This window comes from Artemia sp. Qi Xiang Cuo, chromosome 11 (genome assembly GCF_049724085.1).
Source record: "Artemia sp. Qi Xiang Cuo chromosome 11, ASM4972408v1, whole genome shotgun sequence".
Taxonomy (NCBI): Eukaryota; Metazoa; Arthropoda; class Branchiopoda; order Anostraca; family Artemiidae; genus Artemia; species Artemia sp. Qi Xiang Cuo.
Window position 1 is genome coordinate 39,198,403 of NC_142804.1, and position 26,920 is coordinate 39,225,322.

Here is a 26,920-nt window from a genome sequence, read left to right on the forward strand (position 1 = left end):
AACCCCCACAACCCCCCCAGGGTCGCCAAAATTCGGAGGGCAACTATCCCCCCCCCCTCCTACGCCCTTTTTTATCCAAACCAATCCGATAAAAATTATGAGATAGAAATTTTGTTAAAAATAGTTCAACCATAAGATAAAAAAAACTCCGGGGTCAACAACCCCCCCCCCCCAGGACCCAGGGGAAGGCGTTGTAAGTTAAGCCCTGGGGGTCTATATGGTTCTTATAGAAGAGATGGTGGTGTAAACTTCAGAGACCTCATTTGATTGGAAATTAAAATTTCTAGTGACCTTTTTATGAGTCAAAAGGGATTGGACGGCATCTACCCCCCCCCCCAAACCATCATATAACAAAAACTTTGGGGTCAACATAACCCCCAGAGACCGGAGGAAGGGTTGTAACTTATGCCCTGGGGGCATACAACGAATAATATTACAAATATTTTATTTTGTACTTATTCCAACATTGAAAACATTTAATTTAAAAAACTTTCCAAAAAAGTAAATTCAGTAAATTTGCTGCGTACTTCGCATTTACTACATTTAGTCAAATTTAATTCTACCCTAATTTTTGAAGTTTATTTTCAATGTTGTAATAAGTACAAAAGAAAACATTTATAATATAATTTGTTTTATGCCTTTAATAGTAAAATTACCATCAAATTTACTACGTATTACGCATGTATTGGTAAATTTAGTAAATTTACTCTTTAATAGTAATTTCTTGTTATTACTAGTTTAAATTTTAACAGGCAATTGTATCTGCTGAAACTGAAGTTTATTATTGCCTTTTTTAAATTAAATGTTGAAAGTTTCAACATAAAACGTAGAAGTATGCATATAGTGCCTTCTGGTTAGTCCAAAATTCGCCCCAACATACCCTGAAAGTTATAACTTAATGCTTTAAGCCGTTCCTGAGATATTGCTGGTACACCCTTTTGACAATCTACATGCCCATAGTGTTTTTTGATTTAGTTCAACATCCCCCTAAAGATTCACTAAAAGGTTCACTATAGTTGTAGTAGTAGCAGTAGCATTAGCAGCAGTATGCACATAGCAGCATTCGTTTTTTTGCAACATCAACCTCAGCATACGTTGAAAGTTTCAACTTAATGCACATAGTGTCTTTTGATTTAGTAGTATTAGTAGTGTGCACTTATTGCCTTTTCGTCCATTGATCATCCCCCTACATAAAGAAAGAAAAACGAGCAAAAATGGGGTTTTTATAGGCCAAATGAAGGTACTGAAAAAACGAAGCGAATATTTCGAGAGGACAAACGCCTCTCTTCTTCAGCGCGAAACGAAACGATGTATCAATAAAAGCCAAAAATTAAAAGAATTAAAACCAACTACCAAACAACCATAAAAGCGAGTTATTCGCCAATATCCGCGATTTGCACAAAATCCAAAAAATATGATCTGCCATCGACGGATACTAGCGAACAACTGAACAAGGAAAGGAATCAATTCATTCACTCGAAAAACAAAACGAACCAGCAATTAAGTAAGTTGGAAAACTATGTCATTTGATTTCGGATTTTAATTAAGGCATTTCTTGCAGACACCCTTTGAGACCTAAGGGGTTGTTCACGTGTTTGATTAGATGATTGGGAAAGTGGTTCAAGGTTTATTTCAGGGATCACTAAAGTATCGGCTTCTCTTTTGAGAAAACCGAAATATGACTAATTTATTATTAAATCACAGGAATCTCTGTTTAAAGATAGACCTAAATGTTTGTATTTATAAATTTCAACAGCTTCTCTGTAGTGCTGGACAATACCTTTATCATTCGAAATAAGACTAGCTTGATTAAACAAAATATTATGGTCTGGTTTTTCAAAAATGTGCTCTGCAAGGGCAGAGTCAAAATTCTCTGTTTTTTTCCGCTTTTTAAGTGTATTATTAATTGAACTAGAGTGCTGAGTTAATCTATCTGTTAGTCGCTGATTAGTTCTTCCAATATACCAAAGACCACACGAACAAGGAATTCTGTAGACACCGGAGTTTTCACCTGTCGGGATAGGGTCTTTTCTTTGATAAATTTGGGACCTGATAGTTTTTCTGGGTCTATAATAAGTGTAAATGTTATTTTTCCTTAGATTTTTTGAAATGTGGTCTGAAATCCCTTTAATGTATGGGAGACCAAGATAAACTGAATTTTCCCTTTGATTTGTGTTTTCTGTGGAACTATCTGATAATCTTTTAATGCGTTTTGCAATTACAGAATTTATTAAACTAATTGGATAACCATTCCCAAATAAAATATCTCTAAGGTGGTTGAGCTCTAAATCCAAGAAGCGTGTTGAACAAACTTTCAATGCTCTATCAACTAGAGAAGTGACAACTCCTCTTTTCACAGCAGGAGAATGATTGGATGAATAACTTAAGTAACGGTCATTATGTGTGGGCTTTCTATATACACTAAACTTTAAACATGAATCATTTCGGTGCACCAGAACATCTAAGAAAGGAAGACGCCTCTCTATCTCTGATTCCTGAGTAAATTTCAGTTTTTGATCCAAGGAGTTGAGCAAGGGAAGAAAAGAACCCAGAGACTCGTCACCATGCTCCCATAAATAAAAAATTTCATCTTTAAAATGAACCCAAAACTCAGGCTTACAAGAACTTTGCAAAATAGCCCTTTCTTCAAGGTCTTCAATGAAAATATCAGCATGTATTGGAGAAAGGGGGGCACCTATGGAGAGCCAATATTTCTGTCTATAAAAAATGCCTAGATAATGGAAGTAAAAGTAAGTTCTGTTACAAAGGGCTGTAATCGAAAGAAGAGTCTGTTTTGAAATACTAGATTTTTCTGATATAGACTTGTTAGAATTAAGTTTTTGCTCCAAAAACAGTTCGGCCTTTTGAGGATCACAATTGGTATACATTGAATCTGCATCAAAAATGCCAATTCTTGTATTTGGTTTAACCGAAACTTGCTTTACCTTGGAAACAAAATCAGCAGAATTTTTAATATAGGATTTTTGAGCCTGAATTAGTGGGCGAAATATCACTGATAAGAATTTTACTATTTTTTCTGTAGGAGAATTAAAAGAAGAAAAAATGGGTCGAAGTGGATTAACGGGCTTATGAACTTTAGGAAGACCATAAAAGCGAGGGGACGTGCACCCGCGCGGGTAAAACCTTTTGTACAATTGACCTGTGATTTCACCTTTTCCTTTTAGGTAAGACAACTCTTTACTGACTTCCTGTACAAATTTTTCTGTGGGATCGGTAGCTAATTGTTCATATGTGTTAGAATCCTTTAAACTTTCTCTGACTTTTTTGTCGGTATCATCTAAATCTAATACAACAACAGTATTTCCTTTATCGGCTTTTGTAATAATCCTGGAAAGATCTTTTTGTAGTGCGTGTAAGACCAGGTGTTCATTTTTACTAAAATTTTTTAAATTTTGATTATTAATAGAAGGTGAATCCAACAAAGTTTCAACAAATTGTGCTCTAACCTCAGCAATCTCTCCAATATCCGCACGAGAGTCATGAAAAGCACCCTCTGTGTTCGCGATAATTTCACTATAAGGTATTTTCGAAGGGGTTATCGAAAATTTCAATCCTTTCGATAGAACCTGATTTTGCTCTGTTGTAAGGGGCGTGGAGCTGAGATTTATCACAGCAGGACCAGGAAACGTATTTGGGACAAAAGGTGGAATATTAGAGAGTTTTTCCAACTTTAAACAGTGTAATTTCTCAGAAAGTCTTTGTCTAGAAATCCCAAAATCATGCTGAAAAGAATTTTCAGCAATAGCCTTAATTTGATGAAAATCAGCATAAGAAAGCGTACATAATATTTCTCGCTCTAGCCTGATGATACCCAGATTTAACCGGTAGCGCTTGCTTTTGCAGTCACTAATAACATGATTTAAAACATCAAACCCTGTACGTTCTGTAAATTGCCGTTCGTTACGTGTGTTTAAGTGAAGTGAAGGTTGCATTGATTTGGGTAAAATACGGTTCATTTTACAATTATGAAGAAGACGCTGTGGATTAATCAAATTAGCTTTTTTTCTCACAAGAGATATGAATGTAGTGACAACATCGGTTGAATGCTCCCCATAAGCAAGACTAATATAATTTCTTAAACCAAATTGACCTGACATCACATAAATAAATAAAAACGAGAACAAATGGGTTTTTTATAGGCAAAATGAAAATACTGAAAAAACGAAGCGAATATTTCGAGAGGACAAACGCCTCTCTTCTTCAGCGCGAAACGAAACGATGTATCAATAAAAGCCAAAAAATTAAAAGAATTAAAACCAACTACCTAACACCCATAAAAGCGAGTTATTCGCCAATATCCGCGATTGGCAGTTCAGTTGTTTGCTATTATCCGTCGATGGCAGTTCATATTTTTTGGATTTTGTGCAAATCGCGGATATTGGCAAATAACTCGCTTTTATGGTTGTTAGGTAGTTGGTTTTAATTCTTTTAATTTTTGGATTTTATTGATACATCGTTTCGTTTCGCGCTGAAGAAGAGAGGCGTTTTTCCTCTCGAAATATTCGCTTCGTTTTTTCAGTATCTTCATTTGGCCTATAAAAACCCCATTTTTGCTCGTTTTTCTTTCTTTATGTGATGTCAGGCCAATGTGGTTTAAGAAATTATCTTGATCATCCCCCTCATAATTCTTTAAAAATTCCAACTTAGTACCCTAAGCCAGGCCTTCCTAAACTATGGATCGCGACCCCAAATGGGGTCGCGTAGCAAACTTATGGGGTTGCAAGATATTTTAAAGTCAAATATTTAAATATTAGATTCAAATATTTAAATATTAAAGTCAAATATTTGTAATATACTACAGGAAAAGACATATATTGTAAAGTTGATGAATTTTTAAAGACTGAAGGTTTAGAGTGGGAAAATTGCTGTGGAATATGCAGAGATGGTGCAAGAGTGATCATGGGCAAAAACAATGGTTTTAAATCATTTTTTCAGGCTACTCATTATGACCATATAACTTTTACTCACTGCCTTATTCACCGAGAGGCCCTTGCAGCAAAAAAAATTTGCACCATACTTGAACGATGTGCTTCGGAATGCCGTTAAGATTATAAATTTTATTAAGGGCCACGCCCTTAACAGTGACTTATTTTCAAATCTTTGTAAGGATATAGATTCCGTCTATACAGCTTTATTATTAGATGATTACTACAATTACAATGAGAAATCATTGTAAAACTTTTATTGCAAAATTTATTGTAGATTACTTAAAAGCGCTAGAAACCTAGTTCCGTACATATTTTATATTAAATATTATTTCAAAAAAGGTAGCTTGGATTCAAAATCCAATTTGTATTGGTTTAACTGAGATTGATCACATGCCACTTAAAGCTCAACAGGAATTGCTGAGCTTTCGGGAGATTTAAACTTAAAAACTACAATTTCCAAAAAAAAAAATGAACTGTCGGTAAATATTCGTAATCCATTATATATATATATATATATATATATATATATATATATATATATATATATATATATATATATATATTTAACACAATTAATACCAGAAAAATATTTACTGAAGAAAAAAGTCAATGCAAGCAAAGCTTACTTTTTGCTCTTCCTGTGAGTCCCCCTTCAAGTTCTCCATCAGATCCTCCTGATTTACTGGACGATTCCAATTCAGAAACTTCCGTATTTTCATTTTCACCATAGCGTCGGATTTGAGTTCTCTTTCTTGGCTCACTTATCATGAGTTCCAACTAGAAAAAATAGAACTAAAATTAGTAACTAATATTTACAAATTTACAAGCTGGTGACAAGAAAAAGGAAAAAAAGGACTTTTAAGTTACATTGATGAATGGTTACTCTAATAGTATTTTTACAAGTCAAAGTTTCGTCATAACTATGTTTAAAAAGACATTTGGGTATTTTTCGAAGCTTTATGCACTATGTTGTTTAAAGTTTTGATTTTTCTTCCTTTTTTGCATTCCACTGTAATACCGTGCTGTATAGTGGACAATAGATGCATATATATATATATATATATATATATATATATATATATATAAAATCTTTTACAGTATTTTTAGATGCATTCCTTGCTGACCATAGATGAGAATTGCCCCACCACTTCCCAATATACTAAAAACGATTAGGTGAATTAGAAATTGGGGTAATCGGGCCACAATACACCTTTATGCATAATTAAAACTTCTCATGGACAAAACTTGTTGATCCCCTTTCCAGAGGTATATATTACATGCATTTTAGCTAGCCAAATGCAAATGACATTTGCAAGGCTATTGTCCAATTGCAATATTTCAGTTTCATTAGATGACCCCAAAAGCTTTCTTAAACAGTAAGAACGTACTTCTGGGTTTATTTATGTAGCTAATCACTCGTGATTAATTTTATAAAGTAGTTCCGGGATATCAAAAAGATCAAAATTGAAAATAATCCACAACTTTAAAATCAAGCAATGGAGATAGACAATCGAATATTTCGTTGATTATTCTTATATAGCATGATCCACACAGATAGGCAAGAGGCACAATGTACAGTTAAACTAGTTTGCGAATTGAATATAAATAGCCAAAACCTTAGAAGAAAATAAATACTTTGGCACAATTCAATTATCTAATAAACAAATATTTAAGCAGGAACAAATATATTGCATCACTGCTATAATGCGTCTCTCACGACATTTTTAAGTCAAATCTTGAAGGAAAAGGAGACATAAATATCCCATTCATGTGATTCTTCTCCATGTCTAGAACACAAACATCGTCCTTCAAGACAAGGCTGGTTGAGAGATTGATGGAGTTTTTTCAAGCAGTGAGTTGTTCACAGAGCACAGGTAATATAAAATATGTTTCATATCTAAACTGATTAATTACAACTAAAATAGCTTCATCCTCATCTTTTGAGTCACTCTCACATTATTTTATAAGGGTTTCACTCAAGGCTAAAGAAAATTGAACACTCATAAGAATGAAGCCTCAATAATAAAAAAAAGTTATCATAACCTCCTAGTTATGAATATATTTTATAGCAATCCAAGGTCAACTTTCCACTTCATGACCCTCCGCCCCAAACTTTATTTTCCACCTTAAAAAATTCAATTTTTCTGGGCTGCAGGAAGAACAAGAATATTTTTGCTTTTAAGTACAATTGGGGATATGGTATTTCTTTACTTTTTTTCTATGTGGTCAAACAACAAAATATTGGAATATGAGTTTCATAAGATATCTCCTTTAGGGGCAGAGGGATTCTTCTAGTCCAACAAGATTCTTTTAGAAAAGGGCAATTCTTCTACTCTAAACAAGAGCAATTTTAGACCAAAATATTTTAGGGGTAGAATAGATATCATCAAATATTTCAAAAGTGAAAAATCACCCCTATCCAAATATACATGTATGTTTGCCTCCACTGTCAGCTTAAAGAAGTCAAGATACGCTATTTTGGGGTTAACGAAGATAATTGAGTTGTTCGTTAGTATCCGACAATGACAGTTCGGAATTTTTTGGATTTTGTGCAAATCACAGATATTGGCGAATAACTTACTTTATGGTTGTTTGGTATTTGATTTTAATTCTTATAATCTTCGGTCTTTTATTGAATTTTATTTATCTTTAAATTTTTGGCTGTTTTTTTTTATTGGTTTTTAATTGGTTTTGTTGAATTTCCGCGTTTGTTTTTTTGGTTTTTTCTTTGGCATTTTCATTGATTATATTATTTTGTTCACGCTGAAGAAGAGAGCCGGCTGTTCTATTGAAAAATTCGCTTTGTGTGTTTCTTCAGTATTTTCGTTTGGCCTTTCAAAACCCAATTATGATTGTTCCGTTTCTTTCTGTTTGGGATTAATAGCCAAACTATCCACAAGGTAACCCTGGAAAAATACAAAAACGTGACAAAAAAAAACCTTTTCATCTTTGTCTACATCAATTTCTGCCTTTTTGGCCCATTTCTTCCAGAAGTCGGGATCGTCAATGTCAATGTCAATCCGGTCCCTCTTAGAAGAGAAAGTCGCTTTGGAGAACGAAGAACCTTTTTCAGACTCAATTGCAATTACTTGAGTTCGTCTCTCTAGAATTTGATCAATGTCCTCTTCACAAAAATTGTCAGCAGCACTATCGTCGTCCATTATTGCTCCATATGCGCCTTAAATAATACAAGCACATAAATCTACGAAAAAGGTTGGGAAAATAACTTGATTTTAGGACAAGAGACAAGTTTACCCACATGTTAAATTCACTGCGACATATTCTATTTACAAATGTGTATTCATTTAGTATTTTGATTAAAAAGCAGATTGGTACAACTAGGCTGCAATACTCAATTGGTACAATGAATTGGTAATATTAAATTTGGTTTAGAATAATGAGTATCTTCAATGTGCAATAATTCCTAGAGTACAACTGAAAACATTCGCTTTTCCTCTTGATTAACTACATCAACCAGAGAGGTACTGATACCAGCTTAACCTTAAATATAATCTTGTAACATCTAAATCTTCTAATCTTAACTGCAATTGATCTTTTTAAAAGAAGATTTTTCTAAGAAAATAAAAGGAGCTAATAAAAGTGAAAATAGCCCAGACTATCTAATCAACAGTAGTCCTCACCAAAGGTTAGAAACTATATTGACTCTGTTGAATAAAAGGCAGTCATGAGTAGGGTAGCTAATAATTATTTATAAATACGAAAATTTGTAGGCGCAATATCACAGGCATAAAATACTCATAGATTGTATTCCAAGACTATATTGTCATTAATGAACGTTAGTTGTTTTTTACTACCTTCAGCCTAAAATAGCAGATAAAGACAAATCTAGACCCTAAAATGTCTATAATTAAACAGTGGGTGGTAACAAGATGTAAGTAAGAATCAACTCAAGCTAATTGTAACCAAAACTCTAAAAACAAGGTATTAAACAACAGATACATAATAAAAATTGGCTTTTAATGGTGATTATATATATATATATATATATATATATATATATATATATATATATATATATATATATATATATATATATATATATATATATATATATATATATACAAAATTTGCTATAGTTACCCACAAGCCTCAGAACATTTACCTAACTTTAGAAAAATGAGGAAAGCCCTCACAAAGACATGACCGATCTTAATGACAATTCCACCATCAAATTCAGCCTAATGGAGAGCCCTACTGCAGACATTTTAAGCTCTTATCTACAAAAATGCGATTATTTTTTTTTTTTTTTTTTTTTTTTGTGTGTGGAAAAGTATGATCATAGATGCGTGTTTATTTGTTTGATGATGCTTTTCCCTGCAGGTGGCCACATTGAAGCAATCATCCAAGAGCATCGGAATTCGAAAGAAGACTCATCCCAATAGAAATTTAAAGCTCTAGTACCCTTTTTAAGTAGCAAAAAGGATTGTGCCACAACAAAGTGTCTTTTTGTGCAGTAAAGCTGGTGCACAAAACAACAATTTTGGCTCAAAAAAGACCAAAAAAGATGTCGAGTGAAAATTCTGAGAAAACAAATCTATTTGAAAAAATCGGAAAAATTCATTTTGAGCTTCCCAGTTTCAGAGGTAGTAATAATACACTGTGGCGCATACGTCTCTGTGCATTTTTTTTAGCCCAATTCTTCTACATTTCCATAAGCCTTGAGATACATATAGAAGTTTTTTGGGAGAATAGGCTGTAGAAACAAATCTTTTATCTCCTTTCATTGTCAGAAATACTTTCCAACTAAGCCTGCAATATGGATGCTACTGGATGATAGCTCGCCTTTTATTGCAGAATTGTTTTTTCTCCTGTGTAACATAAGAGATTACACTCGTATTTTTACCGCCACAAAATGTGGGAAGGTGGGGGACATCATGAGCGCTGCCATGACATTTCCCAGGAGCTTTGTTTCCAACAAGGTTTAAGACAATGTTTCTCATTTTCCCATTTATAAGTATTTCTTTTATATGTTTTCTTGTTTTCCAGGGGGTATTGCCCCCTGCCTGCGTATATGGGAAAATCCCCGAAAAGGGTTGCTTGAAAAACTGGCCTTGAAAACCATGGATGACCTTATAATTAATTTTTTACAATCGAGACCCCCTCCATAAAAATATTAGGAGTACATTTTTTTAGGGTTGAGTATAAGGATCATTCTCAAAGCATTGTTGCACGAACAATTTTAATACAAAGAATTATAAAGAAGGTAGTTTGTTTCAGATAACTATATTTTACTTCGACAAGCAGATACTACTAATTGAGGGCTTGAGTGGGTGGTACTCTTATCTGCACTTATGGTAACTCAGGGTATCATAAGTAAAACGAAAGAACTTTAAAAAAATCAAATGAAAACAAAGAGTAGCATTGAGACTTAAAACAAACAGATATTACTGCATCTATTAGGGGTAAGCCCCATCCTTAAGCCCTTGCGTTTTAAACTAGTTTAAATTTTAGTCCCCAATGCTTTAAGAGCACAAGGACAGTTGGAATGGGATAAAAATTATTTTTTTTTACAATATATTAAGAATGAAGAGCTTATTAAATATTTACTTTAAACAGAGCTTATAACAGTTCAAATATTTTAATAGACAATTAGTAAATGAACACTTGCAATTAGCCATTAATAAAATTGCTGCACTTGTAAATACTTTCGGCATATAAACATCAAACTTCAGCGTCAAAGGAAGGTCCCGCCCCAATACATGGAATAATTTCTCTTTATTTTACTGTCAGTCTTTACTTTCATTTGAAAAAAGAAAAAAACTTTTTTTTTTCATTTAATACAGAAAATGAGCTAACACTGTCAACCGTTTCGCTTATAGCAATACAAAGTGCTTATAATTTCGTGTTATCTGTTATCTGGGAATACGAACATTAGCAAATAATTTATTATCATCTATGATAATTCAGTCTGGAACACACTTATAGTTTTCAAAATTCGAATCGGGACCACAACGTGGGAGCAAATTTTGGCTCAAGCATAAGTTCCTAGTAGTTTAAAAATCAAATGCACTAGTCACCTTTTTTAAGTAGATCTTCAATTTCCTTCTTAGAAAGTTGCTTTCCTAGCCTCCCACAGCCAGATATGCCAGCAGATGCTACATCCTTATCATCACTTCATTTTGCACTTTGAGAAGTGTTCATACTTTGAAGAAAAGCTTTATCAAGTCCAAGCTTTTTAGAGGCTTTGTCAAACATTTCTCTTTCATAAGTGTTTCTAGTAATCAATCGGTAAACTTTCACTGTTTTTGATTGTCCAATTCGATGGCACCTGGCCTGTGCTTGTAAATCATTCTGAGGGTTCCAATCAGAATCATAAATAATCACTGTACCGGCAGCAGTTAAATTAATACCTAAGCCGCCGGCCATTGTACATAAGAGGAATACGAATCGATCTGAGTCCGGTTTTGAATAGCGATCAATCGCCGCTTGCCGGAGGTTACCCGTAATACGACCGTCAATCCTTTCATAAGGATATTTCCGATAAATAAGATAATCTTCAAGTATATCTAAACATTTGACCATTTGTGAAAATATTAAAACTCGATGCCCTGCTGCTTTGAGCTTTGGCAGCAATTTATCAACAAGTACAAGTTTGCCAGAGGACTGAACAAGTGACCTAAAATAGAGTTCATCGTGATCGAAGTCATGACCATCCACTGATTGTTTCAGATCATACTGAATTTGATCTTCAGCACCGTTTAAGAGAAAAGGATGAATACAACATTTTCTTAGTTCCATCATAGTGTTCATTAAATTCGGAATGTTTTGATAGTTAGTTCCTTTCTGCAAGAATGAAAAGTTACGTTCTAAAATCCCTCTATAATATTTCTTTTGAATATTAGTCAGTTCAACTTCGACAATGGTCTCGGTTTTGGGAGCCAAACTTTTCTCAACGTCCTCTTTCAGTCGTCTTAACATCATTGGCTTCAATAAAGCTTGCAGTTTCTGCACTTGCTCTTCTGTCACCAGATCCCCAAACTCCGACAAAAAACTTTCACTATTATTAAACTGCTGAGGCTCAAGGAAATTCAAAAGTGAAAATAACTCACTAATATTATTTTGCAACGGAGTACCAGAGAGAAGAACACGATGCTCGGTATTCAACAGTCTCAAACCTTCGAGTAATTTACAATTTTTGTTTTTCAGCCTATGAGCTTCATCAATAATACACAATCTCCATGGAAAACTTCTCAGTTCAACACAATCAGTAATAATAACTTCAAAAGTAGTGATTAAAACGTTAAACTTAAAAGCGTCCTTCACTCTTTTCCCGTTTTCATCCTTAAAATACAGCTCATATTCAGTAATCATATTTCTGCTAATAGATGATCCATGATAAACAATGACGTTCATATTTGTCCAAGTTTCAATTTCTCTTTGCCAATTTGGAATTGTTGATAATGGCGCAACGACAAGGAAAGGACCACGTATACCACACTTGAACACGGCATCAATAAATGTCAGTGACTGGATAGTTTTACCAAGACCCATCTCGTCAGCCAAAATACAATTCCGCCTTAAATCAAAAGATATCAATTAAAAATCGTGAGTCTTGAAGGGTTATAGAACTTAACTCTTTTTCTTGTCCAAGCATTAATGTTCCAATAAAGTAATTGAAATTCTAATGATAAAAAATAACGAAAAAACTGAGGGGAAACGTTAACCAACTTTAATCTGTCTTTCCTGCGTTCCTTAGGCTTATTACAACTATTTTTTTTGTAATCTTTGGGCGTCCCATAGGAAACTGCAATTATTGAATTGCGTTCAATAGCGCTTATCAGAACCAATTAAAATAATTATTTGCTTGTTGTGCGTCAAAGCTCAATAAGCTGCAATTCGTTTTTTTCTAGATACAAAATCCTTGGTGTATTTATGTATCGAGAAAAATTAAAAATTAAATTAAAAATCTTCATCAAAAATTGTGTCAGAACCTTTCGTAAAAGGTGTTATGGAACTGCAAAATTTTCAACTAATTTTTTTTTTCACTTTTTAACTATAATTTTTGGTGCAATAGGAACACCATAGAAGTATAGAGGGAAAGTTACACCATTAGACTTTGACCATTTCTTCCAGTTTTCAAATTATTCGCGTAAAATTAATCTTGCCGTTCAAATAGCGTTTAATAGAGCATATTGCACTCATTCAATAGGTAATTTCAATTAATAAAAATCAGATCTGATTTATAAAAAATTAAACCATATTGCTGATTCAGAGGCATCAACAATAGAAATAACACCAAAACTAATGTACATAATCGAAAATATATCAAGAAACATTAAAATAGACAAGCTAAATGAATGAAGAGACAAAAATGGAACATGGTGAGCAAATAGAAAACAAATCCTCAATTCGAAAGAGAACTATATGAAAAGCTTAATAAAAAAGAAAGCAGTATTATGTTTAGACTGAGATCCACCCATGCTGGAACCCAGGCATATAAAGCCAAGTTCTTAGGTGAAAGTGAAAATTGTGTTAAATGTGGCGAAGTTGAAACTACATGGCACATATTAATTGGATGCCAAAGATACAGAATAGAAAGAAAAGAAATAACAGAATTCTTAAAGAAAATTAGAAGACCACTCAGTATAACTGTATTACTAGGTGACATACGAGAAGACGGCAAGCTGGCAGTTGAGGCGGTTAAGCTAACGACAAAATTCTTAAAGAAGATTGGAAGAACAGTGACCATCTTAATAAATCAATCAACACAGAGATTCCGTCCTAAGGCCACCCGACAGGAGAGGACGGTTAATCAACCATCGTCACCATCATCAAATAAGATCTGTTGAACACGGGGTATGCTTTATATTAGGGAAAACGTTAGAGCTTAAAGGACACATGGCTGTTCAAGGAGTGGCTTGCGTTATGAAAAAAAAAGAGTAGGATGCAGCTTTGTTATGCACATTTAAGAGGTATATTTTTAAACTACAACTTTAGTCTGTTTTTAAATGGAAGCCCTGTCAGGTTCATTTTCCCTTTACAACACTTCTTTTAATGCATGAGAAGAAACCTTAGTTTTTGATTAATCGTTATTAATCTGAAATTTGGACTATATGTTTTACGCTACTTGTAAGATATTACATGTTCCATCAACAGCGAAGAAATACTACTAAGTAAACTACTTTGCACGTCTACTTTTATTTACTTATTTTGCATCAATCTTTGACAAGAAAATGAAAGCAAATTAAACTTAGCACATTACTAAATCATGGCAAGAGGTGCTGTCTAGGCATTTTCCGCAATAGTGTGCCATTCAAAAAATATATATATATATATATATATATATATATATATATATATATATATATATATATATATTTCACTTTATATGATTAGTTAAGTTTTAGCAACTCAAGAAAGCCAGTTACAGAAAACTTGAACATTTGAATTCCTTCACTAGAACGGAAATCAATTATTTTCATCATTTTAGGACAATGTTTCGTTAAAAGACGAAAACAAGCAAGGAAACTCAAAACACAACTAAATCATAGCTAAGGTAATTTTTGTTCAAATGTTATGTCACTCAAACGATAATATTTATCGCTGGAACATTTGTTATTATTCATTAATATGAAAATCTGGCTTAGGCTGAAAATTTGGTATTGGTTTCCTGAAACAAGATTAATCAAGCCTTCTGATGCGGGGCACGTAACTTAAACAAACCTAAAGAAGGACATAGCCTATTATTCTTTTCTCCATTTATTCATGTATTTACTCACTAAAAGTTCTATAGTTAACTGGGAAACCAAAAAGAAGACTTGTTAAGGGAGCTTAAGTCACGAAACCAGAATATTCATCCTTTATTAATATAAGCGTGTATGGCGGTAATCAACTAATTGATTCACATAACGGTAATATAACTGGCAGTTCTAAGCAAATTTAACCAAGTTTTTAGTAAAACTATTATCCCATTTTTTGAAGCACAAATTTTTAGCAGAGAAACAAGCAAGAAATAAGAGTTGCCTGAAATTATTTCTATTATACCAGAGTATGGCAGACAATCCAACCACCTCTCTGGTTATGTGACAGTCAAACAGTTGTTTTTTTAGACGAAGCTTGCAGCAAGGTATTAACGTTTGAACGCATGTTTTTAAAGAATTTGTGAAAGTAATAGATAATTTCTTATGAAGAAATAAGACAAGAAACAAGAAAAAGGGAAGCTAGACATAAAGACTTACCCATTATACCAGGAAAAGAAGAGCCAGTTGAGACCTTCTAGTTGGTACTCCCGTAATGTATTGCCACCCAAATAAACTGGAGACTCTTCAAGCTTTTTCCACTCGTTTGGTTTGGGTCGTGGTTTCTTCTGCAAAATTATGGGATAGTTGATGTGGACGTAGAATTAGAAAATTAAGGTTAAAAAATTTGAAACTTGTCAGTTCGATCTGTTCTACTCATAGAAGTAACCCTGAGAAGGCAGTGCTCGGTATTAGCATGGCTACAGTCATCATTCTATTCCAAAGGTAAAATTAAAATCAACATATTAATGCACAAAATATTAGACACATTGTAGTGTCTTGAACAGAGCTAAGGAGTTCATCTCAAATAAAGATTTCCTCCAAAACCTGATGTTCTACTACTAAGAACCGTCTGGAGAATGTTAATTTAGCCTTTATATATCTAGTGAGTCGAATTTCCTACTTTATATGACACCGTAGATATAAACTATTATTAAGAAAAAATGATTCACAATTTCCTCTTCCATTACCCAAATATACTCAAATAAAGCCAGAGAAAATATGTATTACAGCAGACTTTAAGGTCATTTGACAGTTCCGTTGGGTGATTTAAGTATTTAAAGAGAAATGCAAACAGTTCATCTACAGTACACTGGTCTGCAAAGCTGACCTTTTTTCACAGAACCAGATTAAACTGATACTGATCAGGGGTTAAATTAAAACCTATAGAATTTGTTTTTATTATGGCAGCTTTTTGGTATACTGAGTATTTAAAATACTGCTTAGCATTGATCAAATTCAGGTGTTATAATTTTTTGCATTTGTGTGTAAAAATGGCATCAATTTCACAACCAAATATCCAAAACATATTTTTTTTTACTTAATACACAAAAATTTATATATTACCATTTAACCGACAATAACTAATATATTTTTAAAGTATAAGATAAAGTATAGAAACATTAGTTCGAAGCAGAAAAACTCCTAAGAGGATTTAAGTTCGGATAGGTATATTATTTACACACTTTTAACAAAAACAAAATAAATGAAGGGTTTACCTTTAATTGGTCCTTTGGTGGAATTTTATTGAACTCTCTAAATTGTTTGATTTTATTCTGGTCAATATCTTCTTCTAATTCCCATGTTGCATCTTCGTAAGCCAAGGCTCTCCATTTTACAAGAAAATGTCGAACCGTCTGCCCAGTTGTTGGGTCAGTTGATATTGACTCGTCGAGAACTCTGTCCACTTCGACGTAATCAGGATTAAAGGGTTCTTCCTCAAGCTAAACAAATTAACATTATCATTTATGATGGGATCAATGAGAGACATAAAACAGTAAATAGACTTTTGACTATAATTAATCAGTATAGATTAGTCTATAATTAATGGTTGAAACTGCTGGCAAAACGAATCGAAGCCAATTTAAAATTCACAAGATAAAAAGGGCAGATCTACAAGATATATTTTCACAACATGCTTTTAAATCACGATGGAAAAAATTACTTGTAACTTCTAAGTACATTGTTCTTTGTATTAACATGTTCATAAAATAGCAGTTTACTAATACCCAAACTTAATTTAACATTTTTGTTTTTTTTAGTATCATAAATTTCTACCTAAAGCCCCCAGGAAATTTAAAGTTTGAAACTTTATCAAACTGAAGTTCGTTGCTTCTTTCGTGTTTTCCTCCCTATACTTAGAGCCTTTTAAGGTTTGAAATATTCCCATATACACAAGACTACATTTTTATTTAAGGATTTTGGCATTCCAATTTTCTTTTTTTAATATAATTATAGATCAATAAACCGTCATTGCATTGGAATAAAACATAATAGACGAAAAATAAAATAGTAAATAAAATTAAATAAAAAACGAATTAAAAAACAATTTAAAAAATATATGAGAACTGTTTTTCTGTAACTATCGAAACTAATCGTTTTCTCATATGATACTAAGTTAGAGATCAATTTGTTCATCAATACGAAAAACACACAACTAAAATTAACAGAGATTTGAATGAGTCTGTGTACGGATATGAAAAAAAATTAGATACTAGGAGATATATCTGGATAAGTTTACTAAAAGCATCACTTTTTTTTAAACATGTTTTGCCGAGCCAGGCACATCAAAAGTACTGGATACGCTGGTTGCCAATGGCCCGGTTTATTCTCTAGGTTATATGTACCTGTTATGTATCTAGCTTATATGTGTCTGTCTTTAAGTGACTTGAAAGGAATAACCCCCTTAAGGAAACAGGTCCATATTGAAGTCCAGTGCTGTACAGTAATGTACTTCAATTACACATCCCAAGTGTTCCTTTCATCAGGTACTAGAAGGTAACTATGCGTTAAGGGATTGTCTAGTCGTCTAGTATTTGTAGTGTCCCTAAATCTTTAAAAAATTTTGTAACATTTTCACAGAAGCAAATATGAATTTTTTTTTCTCGCTTTCAAGCTTGGGATATTTACATTCAGAAATTTACTGAAAGTTTTAAAATCCATCTTTTCTTCTAAAATGCTCGCATTTCTCTACATAGGAGGTGGGTACAGACAAGAGATCCACAATATGAGAAGAAAAGGATTACTGACTCCACTATTTGAAGTTAAGTTTTTAGTTACTTTAAAAAACAAAAAAAAAAACTGCAGAAACTCACAAATTCAAAGATATTTGAAGATTGCGACCTCTTCAATTTGAACCTTTTGATCTTCTGAGATATCCTTTTGTCGCATTTCAACAGTTCCTCTTCCGTCCGCCATTCACAATGAAGATAGGACAAATGCTTATATTTCACAAAGAACTCTTCAACCTCTACTGTTTTCGCTGGCCTTTTCTCTTTTACCTCATCCTGTGTAACGTCCTCTTCCGTTTTTTCTTTACTCTCCTCTGGCTCTTCCTCTTCTATCTCTCGTGTTCCCATGCGACAGTTCAGTATATAATGGACAATCATGGAGTCATCATCCTTATTTTTCGGCTAAAAGGTAGGAGAGGTTATTTTAAAATATAGAATAAATAAATTTTCAAACGGGGATAAATCCATTTATTTAGACAGTGAAAAAAAAAAAAAGGTACAAAAGTCCAGATATTTCGATCACATATACAGCAACCGTCATCGGTAGAATTACTAAAAAATAATCGTTGAAACTAGCATATTTATACATAACAAATAAAATAACTTTTCTTGTCATTCACAAAATAATGTACTTCCGGATTATTCGCTAGATTATTTTCAGAAAGAGTTCTTTCAAAGTCTTGATGTAAATTTCCTTCTTTAATCTTGCCCAAAAGTAAAACAAATTTTCAGTGAAGGTGACAAAGCCTTTATTGAAATTTGTTTTACTTTTGGGCAAGATTAAAGAAGGAAATTTACATCAAGACTTTGAATGAACTTTGTCATTAAACTTTCTCTGAAAATAATCTAGTGAATAATCCGGAAGTTCACTATTTTGTGAACGACCCGAAAAATTATTTGTTTTTTTTTTGTGTATAAATATGCTAGTTTCAATTATATATTTTTTTTTATTAATTCTACTGATGACGTACCTGCTTGTACCTGCTTTTTTTCACTGCACCTGATTTGTACCTGCTTTTTTTCACTGTCTAAATAACTGGATTTACCTCTATTTGAAAATTTATTTGTTCGTAATAGAACGGCAGTGTAGTCTAAGAAAAGAATACCTAATTCAAGGTGTTACGTCGAAAATACGTCGTTTGAAACGTAGCATACATAATACAACTACAAATTATTCAGTAGAGCCTACAGCCCAGTGACTAAAAATTTAAAAACATCCTTTGAGAAAAAAACTGTCTAATAAGAAAAGAAAAATCATTTAAGGGAATGACAACTTTTATACAAGTTTATTTTAATAGTAGAATTTATTGCGAAAACCAATTTTCGAGAATTGTGAAAAATCTCCTTCCAGAAATTATCTCTACTACTACCTAGTATTGCTGAGCACAATTGAAAACTTCTCATTGATAAATATATGGCGTAATATATTGAAGTATTGTGTCACTCTAGACATCTTAAAAAAATACAGAGGAGGGAAACTTTTCTTTGACATTTGAAATCTTCATCCGCTTTTCAGAGCGTCCATGCTTCAGAGCCATATTTGACCACTGTCATCACTGTAGCTTCTAATGTTCTAATCTTGGTTTGCGGACTTATCTTCCTATTCTTCCAGATGCTATGCTACTAATAATAAAAATAAAACACATTATAAAGGAATCCAGCTTCTGCAGAACTCAGAATTTGAAATAAAACAGACCCCAGTACCAAGGTGCCGCCAACTGTTGCAGTAACTTCGTCCCAAGAATCAAAGCTGCAGAGCAAGATAGGTGATTATATCCTACGAGTAAAATGTCTATGTCTTATGTTCCATTTGTTGTTTGTCCTAAAAACGAATGACTAGAAACAAGTTTTATGAACAGGGAAAGATTAAAAAATTTTTAAGTCACTTTATTTTTCTAAAAATTCGAAATGTGCTTTCATTTCTTTCTTTTCTTTTCATACTCTATCTTGGTAAATCTGTTTACTTGATGACGGGCAATAAAAATCCTTCATTAAGAAATAAGAAGCGAATTCGGCTTTAATAGAGCTTAGTAAAGACGTCCGGAAATAAACATTGCCTTAACCTGCAAGAATCTTTGTATAAATTACTTTACTACATAAGGAATGGACCTTACACTTATTCTTAGCAAACACGGTGCCACCCCGCAAAAGGGACAGAAGCACAGATAAATGATATATAATGTAAATGTCGGACTGGCCTATGCTGTAATGTTAAAAAAGGGGTTGAGTAGATAAGTGTGACCAAGCCATTTGTGATGTTGTTGTATGCTGGAAGACAGTTTTCCCATATTAATTTAATGGTCAATTTACTCAAACGACCAATTCATATTTATTAATCAACATTTATTGACCGATCATAGGGCTAAAACTGACAAGCAATCACAAGAATTTTTTTTTTTTTTGCAAAGGCGGAAAATTCTGAGTAAGATTGCTACTAACAAGTGGCATTCATGAGTGGAGGAAAATGAAGACAGACGATCACAAGCGCCAAATTTAGTGGTTACCGAAAAATTACTTAGTTGGATGTCAGTGTTATACACCTTTTGTCTTTGGACTGAAGTCAGTACCTTATAGCACCTACTATGCTCAAGCTCTGAGAATGGTCACCAGCCCACTAGGAGCTGATGGAAGCTAACCACAGCACTGCCAGAACAATATCATATGTAATTCTCCTACCCACTTGAGTAAATAGTGACCTAGCGGTAAAATAAAGTAAAAAGCGACCTTGAGTAAATAGTGACCAACAAGTAGACATTATTACAGAACCAGTTACAAAGACTTTTGTGGTTAGCTGCCAAAAAGGCAAGATTTGCAATAAAAAAGTGTGTTTAATTATTCTTCTTTCATTTCAATGAATTGCCTTGTTTCCCCTCACTTTATTTCTCAGTCCTGGTTGAACTTCTCTGAAGTAAGGATGCTGGGACTGTTTTAATAATAAAAAAAAAACATTTTAGTTTTATTGGTCGTATGTTGTAAGTCTTTCTTCTTTTATATATTTATTTTTTGCTGAGGTGAGCCTTTGGACACAGGACTGAAATATTCATTCAAATTAGTATTACACTGTCTTACCAAAAAAAATTCCCTATTGTTCTTCTTGATGTTTCCCACTTAAGTAGAATTAAAAATTTCACAAGGTAAGCTTAAGACTGGCAGGACTTATGATATTTAAGATATAAAAAACTTACAGGAAGTCTAACAATAAGGTCCCCACCGGTAGCTGAGGATTCGTCACTAGCAAGCATTTTTACGCTTTCGTCAACAAGTCCTTCCTCAAAGTCCACCTCAGCCTCAGTATACTTCTTCTTCTCTGATGTTGTAGTGCGGCCAGATCTCCGCTTCTAAAAAATTATCTGTTAATTAACACCTTTGAAAACAAAAATAATATCATTAGTCCCTTAGTAGATGTTAGTAAAGCCTATAAACCTAATGAACAAATTTCTCTGGAGCGTCTACAGATTCTTAGCAGCAAATGAAAAAAAAAAATATTTGTTAGCTTCAAGCAATCGAAAAGAAAAACAAAAAGGCCAGGTGGACAATTGTCAGCTACTCTAGGCATTCAGCTGAAGCGCTACCTCCTTTCCCTTGCTGAATTAATTTAAAAAATCCGAAAGAAGTGTCTCCAAGAAAAGGAAAGAACGATATTAAAACCTAAAAACAGCAAAGCTGAAGTGATTAAGCTGCTGATCTAACAGTTGTAAGTCGGAGGTGACGTACACCTCTTGAACTCCTTTGCCTCTGAAGACTTGGCTTGTTTTAGTACCGAGTCTATCAGGTTTTCTCCAGACCAATCTTGTTTTCTCATTGATTCAGGACCTAGCTCATGTGCACTACACAAATTCCGCACCTTGGACTTGGCTCGTTTTACGCTGCCATTGATATAGTTTTAACTGTACTTTTTTACATTGACAGCAAATATGAGCTAGTTCAATTTTGTACAGAAAGTAAAAATGCTTGCGTGATTCTAGTTTCAAAAGATGCGAATTGCTTAAAGTTGTGATAAAAAATTGAAATTCGAAGGGGGTGGGGGTGGGGATGAAATGAAGAACCCACAAATGGAAAATAGGTTTTTCCGATTGAAAAAAAAATCACCGTCAAATTTCGTCAACCCTTCTGTATTCTGAGTTAGAATAGCCTATTTGCTTGACTGCCGCTTCTCAACAGCATGACACACTAGAAAATACAATTCAAAAAGAGGCGTTTTCAAAGTTAGTCGTAGTTTGCTTCATTTTGAAATATCATTAGTAGCTTCTTAACACTATATATAAATCTATACAGTATAATCAAACTTAATTATAGAAATTTTTGGCTACTACATTATCGGCACCTACAAACAGCTCCTCCCATTTAATCTGCCATCAGCGGTCCAGTGTATATTACTTTGGAAAATGTATTTTGGCAGAAACTTTCTCAAAATGCCTTTGAAACCAACTTGTAGTTTCTAAAAACATCTAATAATAACATTACACTACTAATTACCGATTTTTATACATGTATTGTAATAAATTAACTTAAAATAAGATTCTTTAAAAGTTAGTGTTACAAAGGTGAAACCAAGTTTCGCGTTCAAGAGAAATCTTACTTGTCAACTCGTGAAAAAATCTAATGTCACTTATGTCTCTACTTGGTTAAATGTTCTCCGAAGCACTTGCATCTCGGTCCGGCTTTGTCTAATGGTTGAGATAGGGAATGATTGTACTGTTTAAATTTATATACATTGATCCTTGACTACTTTTCATCTCTGTTTGATTCACCAAGTACAGCAATTTTCCCAACAGATTACAATCTCAGTTTCGAAATCCAATTTTGATATCAGCTTGGGAATAACAAAATTATGCCTAGACAGGTTTTAGGATACTCATTCCACGGAATTAAGCATTATTGAAAGTTGAATAACGCTGCACCAAATTCTTAAAATCGACTTGCACACATACAACGTAGCTCATCTCTTTCAGGTCCCATTTGGCCCAGCCAAATACTCATAAGAAGCGTCAGGCAGTACCTCTCTACACATTAACTAGTCCATACATACACTATCTACAGATGCATTCACGAGCTCTTTGAAAAAAAAGTCTTTTTCAGTCTTTTTTTCATGGAAAAAAAGTTATCCATTTCAAGTCAATGTTAAAACAAATAAACTATCTTTGCCTGAGGTAAATTTGAAAAATTTAGAGATTTTTTTCTGTCTGGGAGGCTGAAGGAAGTTAATGCCAGTAGATGGATGTTTTTTTTTCCCCATCAGGATACATTATACAAAATTTAAAAATAGAAACTGAAGTATCTCAAATATACACTGTTCCTTTTCAAGGAAATTTAGCAGATTATTAAGAAGATAGAAACAACAAAATATTAGATGATTAAGCTTAAAATTTGATATAACCTAAAATAACTCACAAAAGCGTCGTCCAGTTCTGGAATTGGCGATGATCTATCATCGTCATCTTCTTCTTCGTCACTGCCACGTCTATTTCTCTTTTTCTTAAAGTGCAGTAGAGTCCTAGAAAAAATGAAATAAAATAATTTTAACTCTATTACTTCTTTTTGTTTTTCTCTTTTGTGCTTCATCTGTTTTTCCATTGATGGGTATTAAATACAATCATTCATTGAGATATGCACATCAAAATCCGATGCATTAATGAATGAATTTCCCACTAAAGGACATATTGTCACTAGTAGAGCAATATAAAAAATAATATTATAATTTTGTTTTCATAAATAAGGAATATTTGAAACTGTCCCTAAAAATTATCTTCTTCATAATGAAAGCTACACATCTAGACCCACAAAATAAAAATTCGCTAATTTTAAGGAAAAATCTGAGTGGCTTAAATTAGTGGCAGCCAAATTTCGGTATTGGTAATTGAAACTAAAGTGTTCTTTTACATGAAAGTAAAGAACGACTGTTAGAAGTTAAATGAAATCAAATTAGGATAATTAAAGGTAGGCTACCACTCCTCTATTTTAAAGAAAACAATATACACATTCAGAATATGTACTATTTATCAAAATGGTTCAATTTTTTTTTCAAAAGACAAGAAACAGGAAACTGTTCAGTTTACATAGAATAGATAGATAAAGGCTTAGCGATTGCAAACGGCAGTATTTGTTACATTCCAATAGACTTTCATTAGGTTTGAGTTTGGCGTAAAGAGCACATGCTTCAGGAAGCGGCAAGCCCTCACACTTAGGACAATCTCTGTTCGTTTTAAGTATAAAAAAAAAAGCTAAAATGAATTTCAAGGAGGCAGGAAGTCTTTGAAACAATCTTATTCTCGGGGGATATCCCTACCCATTAATACAAACAAGTTCACCGAAGTAATATTCTGTTTTACGATGAAAATATTTCTGAAACAAGAGAAAAGCTCACAAACCTTCAGAATCCATATTGAACTGAGTCAAATATGCTCAAATGAAGGGAGGCTAAAATTTAACTTGCCCTTTTCCACCATCAGAATCGAAAAGATCAGAGGTCAGTAGTAAGAAAATTTAGGCGTAAAAACAAATTTTTGAGATCTCAGCCCTCCCCCTGCAGAGATAACCGCTAAATCCCCAACTAATAATTAATGGCAGCACAGAAAACCAATAAAAGAACTCTGCAATGAATCAACTCAGTTAAATCAAGCTTACAAATAACTGTCTTTATGATACAGTGTAATAACTGTTTCACTTTATGTTTACCGACGAATATGCAACCAAGTAGTAGCATATTCTCAGAAGCCAGAAGGCTTTTCAATACTTTTAAATAAATCGGCTATTTTAGAATTTTTGTTCGAGTCTTTGGGTTCGAATCAGACCAATATTGCTATTTTGCCGAACAGCAGAACAAATGTTACCCAAAATGGAAAATTTATCTCTACAGTTCCATTCGAATGAGCTATCTTCCGACATTCTATGATTACTGTCTCAATACAATCAATCCCTCCACGCTTAAGGAACGCTAAAAAACATTTATGTGACTATTCTTAGGAAAAACACAAGATTCGGACTTTTCGTAGATGTTACTGAAACCTCCTTTCTCGGGTTCTCGAAACGTTTTGAATTCGATATATTCTTTTGGTTTATATATGCCCTTACCCATACCTTTGCTTATAATTTACTATTGCTTACTACAAACATATTGTTGCTTTAATTTATAAGTCCTGTAATGAAACTTACAGAAAAAAAAAAACGTCCCCAAAATTCTTTAGAATGTAAAGGGTTTGCTTTCAATTACATTTAATATTCTGGTTCTACCGCCTTTCTTCTTTTTTTTTTTACTTTTTGTCTATCCTAAAAAATATACTATTTATATATATATATATATATATATATATATATATATATATATATATATATATATATATATATATAAAAATAAAAAACAAGAAAAAAGTGGTACGTCTATAATCACAAAAAAAAGTCAACAGTGGCATAGCTTAGATACTGTGCTTCCAGTCTTTAACTCCCACCCCTCCCCCAAAAAAATAGAACAAATGTAGTAAGGCGCTTTATACAGCTAGACATAAGCATACAAATAGTACCTTCAGGTTCGGCTTTCCTCACAACTTCAGAAATTAAATAAGCTTTAAGGTAGAACATTTATTCTAAATTTCTTTCTTTTGGCTTTTTTGATCAATGATTCCATCATTTTACTTGTAAAACCATGCAATCAGTGAAGGAAAAAAGAGAAGAATTACATAAGTTGAACCGTAAGGGAGGACTGACCTGGAATCGATTTTAAAGGGGACGGAAGAGTAGAAAAATATTGCTAAACTAATGAAAAGCTTACTTGGAGGGTCTTTTTCTGGCTGGTGTCGTTTGTTTCAGTTTTGGCTTCTTCTCTTTCTTTTTTGGAGTTTCACACTCATTTTCGCCTTCTTCATTTGGCTTTTCTTCAACAGCATATCCCTCAGATTCAACCGTTAAAGAAGCATTAATGGATATATCGGTGAGTGACACTGTATTATCAATTAAAAAACTGTCTTCTTTTGTCTCAACATTTCCTTCACTTGGAAAGGTAGTTTTAGATCCAGGTTCTGTCACTTCTGTAGGTTTCGGTTTCCGTGTATACTTCCTCTTCTTTTTCGTAGGACTTTCCCCTGCAACCCCATCGCCATTTACAGGAGGAACTTCTTGTTTTGGAGATTTCGGCGTTCGAGGCTTTCTCTGTTTCTTTGGCTTGCTTTCTGGGGTAGGTTCTTGAGCTTGAGAGACTTGTAGCGCTTCTTGGCTATCCGAAAAATGATACGCATCGTGTGATGCTTCGATATTTTGCTCTTGTGGTGGCGGTGGCATAGCTGGTGCTTCGATGGGTACTAACTGAGGCGCCTCGGTGTCCTTTTTCTTTCTACCTGGTTTCCCTTTTGGTGCATTTGGGTCCTTTGGTTGGCGCTTCCTTCCCTTTTTTTTGACACCTTCTGATAGTTCCTCGTCAATAGCAAACTAAAAAAGAATAAAAAATAAATAAATAAATAAAAGGCTAAGTTTCGAATACCAAAAGGCTGAGCCAAAACCAAAGGACATGTCTGGAATTTTTTTAATTTTACAGGAGTAAAAATAAAATTTCAAAGCTTTTCGCAATTGTCTTTTTTTAGGAAACTTAGATAAAGAAAAATATTACAAAGGATAGCTGATTACATTAGATTCATAAGACATATATACATTCCTCTTAATAAAAATTCAGTGAAATCGTAAGCTACCCCAGGATATTTTATATTATATATATATATATATATATATATATATATATATATATATATATATATATATATATATATATATATATATATATATATATATATATATATATATATATATATATATATATATATATATATATATATATATATATATATATATATATATATATATATATATATATATATATATATATATATATATACAAACTGACATAAATATTCTACATTTGACTGACATGGAAGAACTACAAGTATACAACCAATTAAAAAGCAAGTTCAGATTGCTTACTTGTCTTTCTATTGGCCCTGAAACAGGAGGCACAGAGTATGCGAGTGGCATGCCCATTTGATTTGGCATAGGAGGCATGCTTCCTTGTGGCGGATATCCCATAACTCCCGGGGGATAGCCAGGAGGAGGTCCTGCAGCATACATGAGTTGGCTTTGGACATTTGTAAATAATTCTTCAAGTTCAGCAATCTAAAAAAAAAACAGGGAAAAACAGTTACAATACAATAATGAAAGACGG

The 26,920-nt window shown here is 33.3% G+C and overlaps 1 protein-coding gene across 1 annotated transcript in view; it reads right to left on the reverse strand.

Moving 5' to 3' along the window:
* The window catches only part of kis (chromodomain helicase DNA binding protein kismet), a 111,071-nt gene that overhangs the window by 43,889 nt on the left and 40,262 nt on the right, over positions 1–26,920 (reverse strand). The window contains 10 exon segments of the mRNA XM_089096769.1: positions 5,576–5,726; positions 7,889–8,127; positions 10,988–12,486; positions 15,149–15,276; positions 16,207–16,431; positions 17,803–18,120; positions 20,904–21,056; positions 23,110–23,212; positions 25,484–26,136; positions 26,683–26,871. Of these exon segments, the coding sequence (XP_088952895.1) occupies positions 5,576–5,726; positions 7,889–8,127; positions 10,988–12,486; positions 15,149–15,276; positions 16,207–16,431; positions 17,803–18,120; positions 20,904–21,056; positions 23,110–23,212; positions 25,484–26,136; positions 26,683–26,871 (3,658 nt within the window).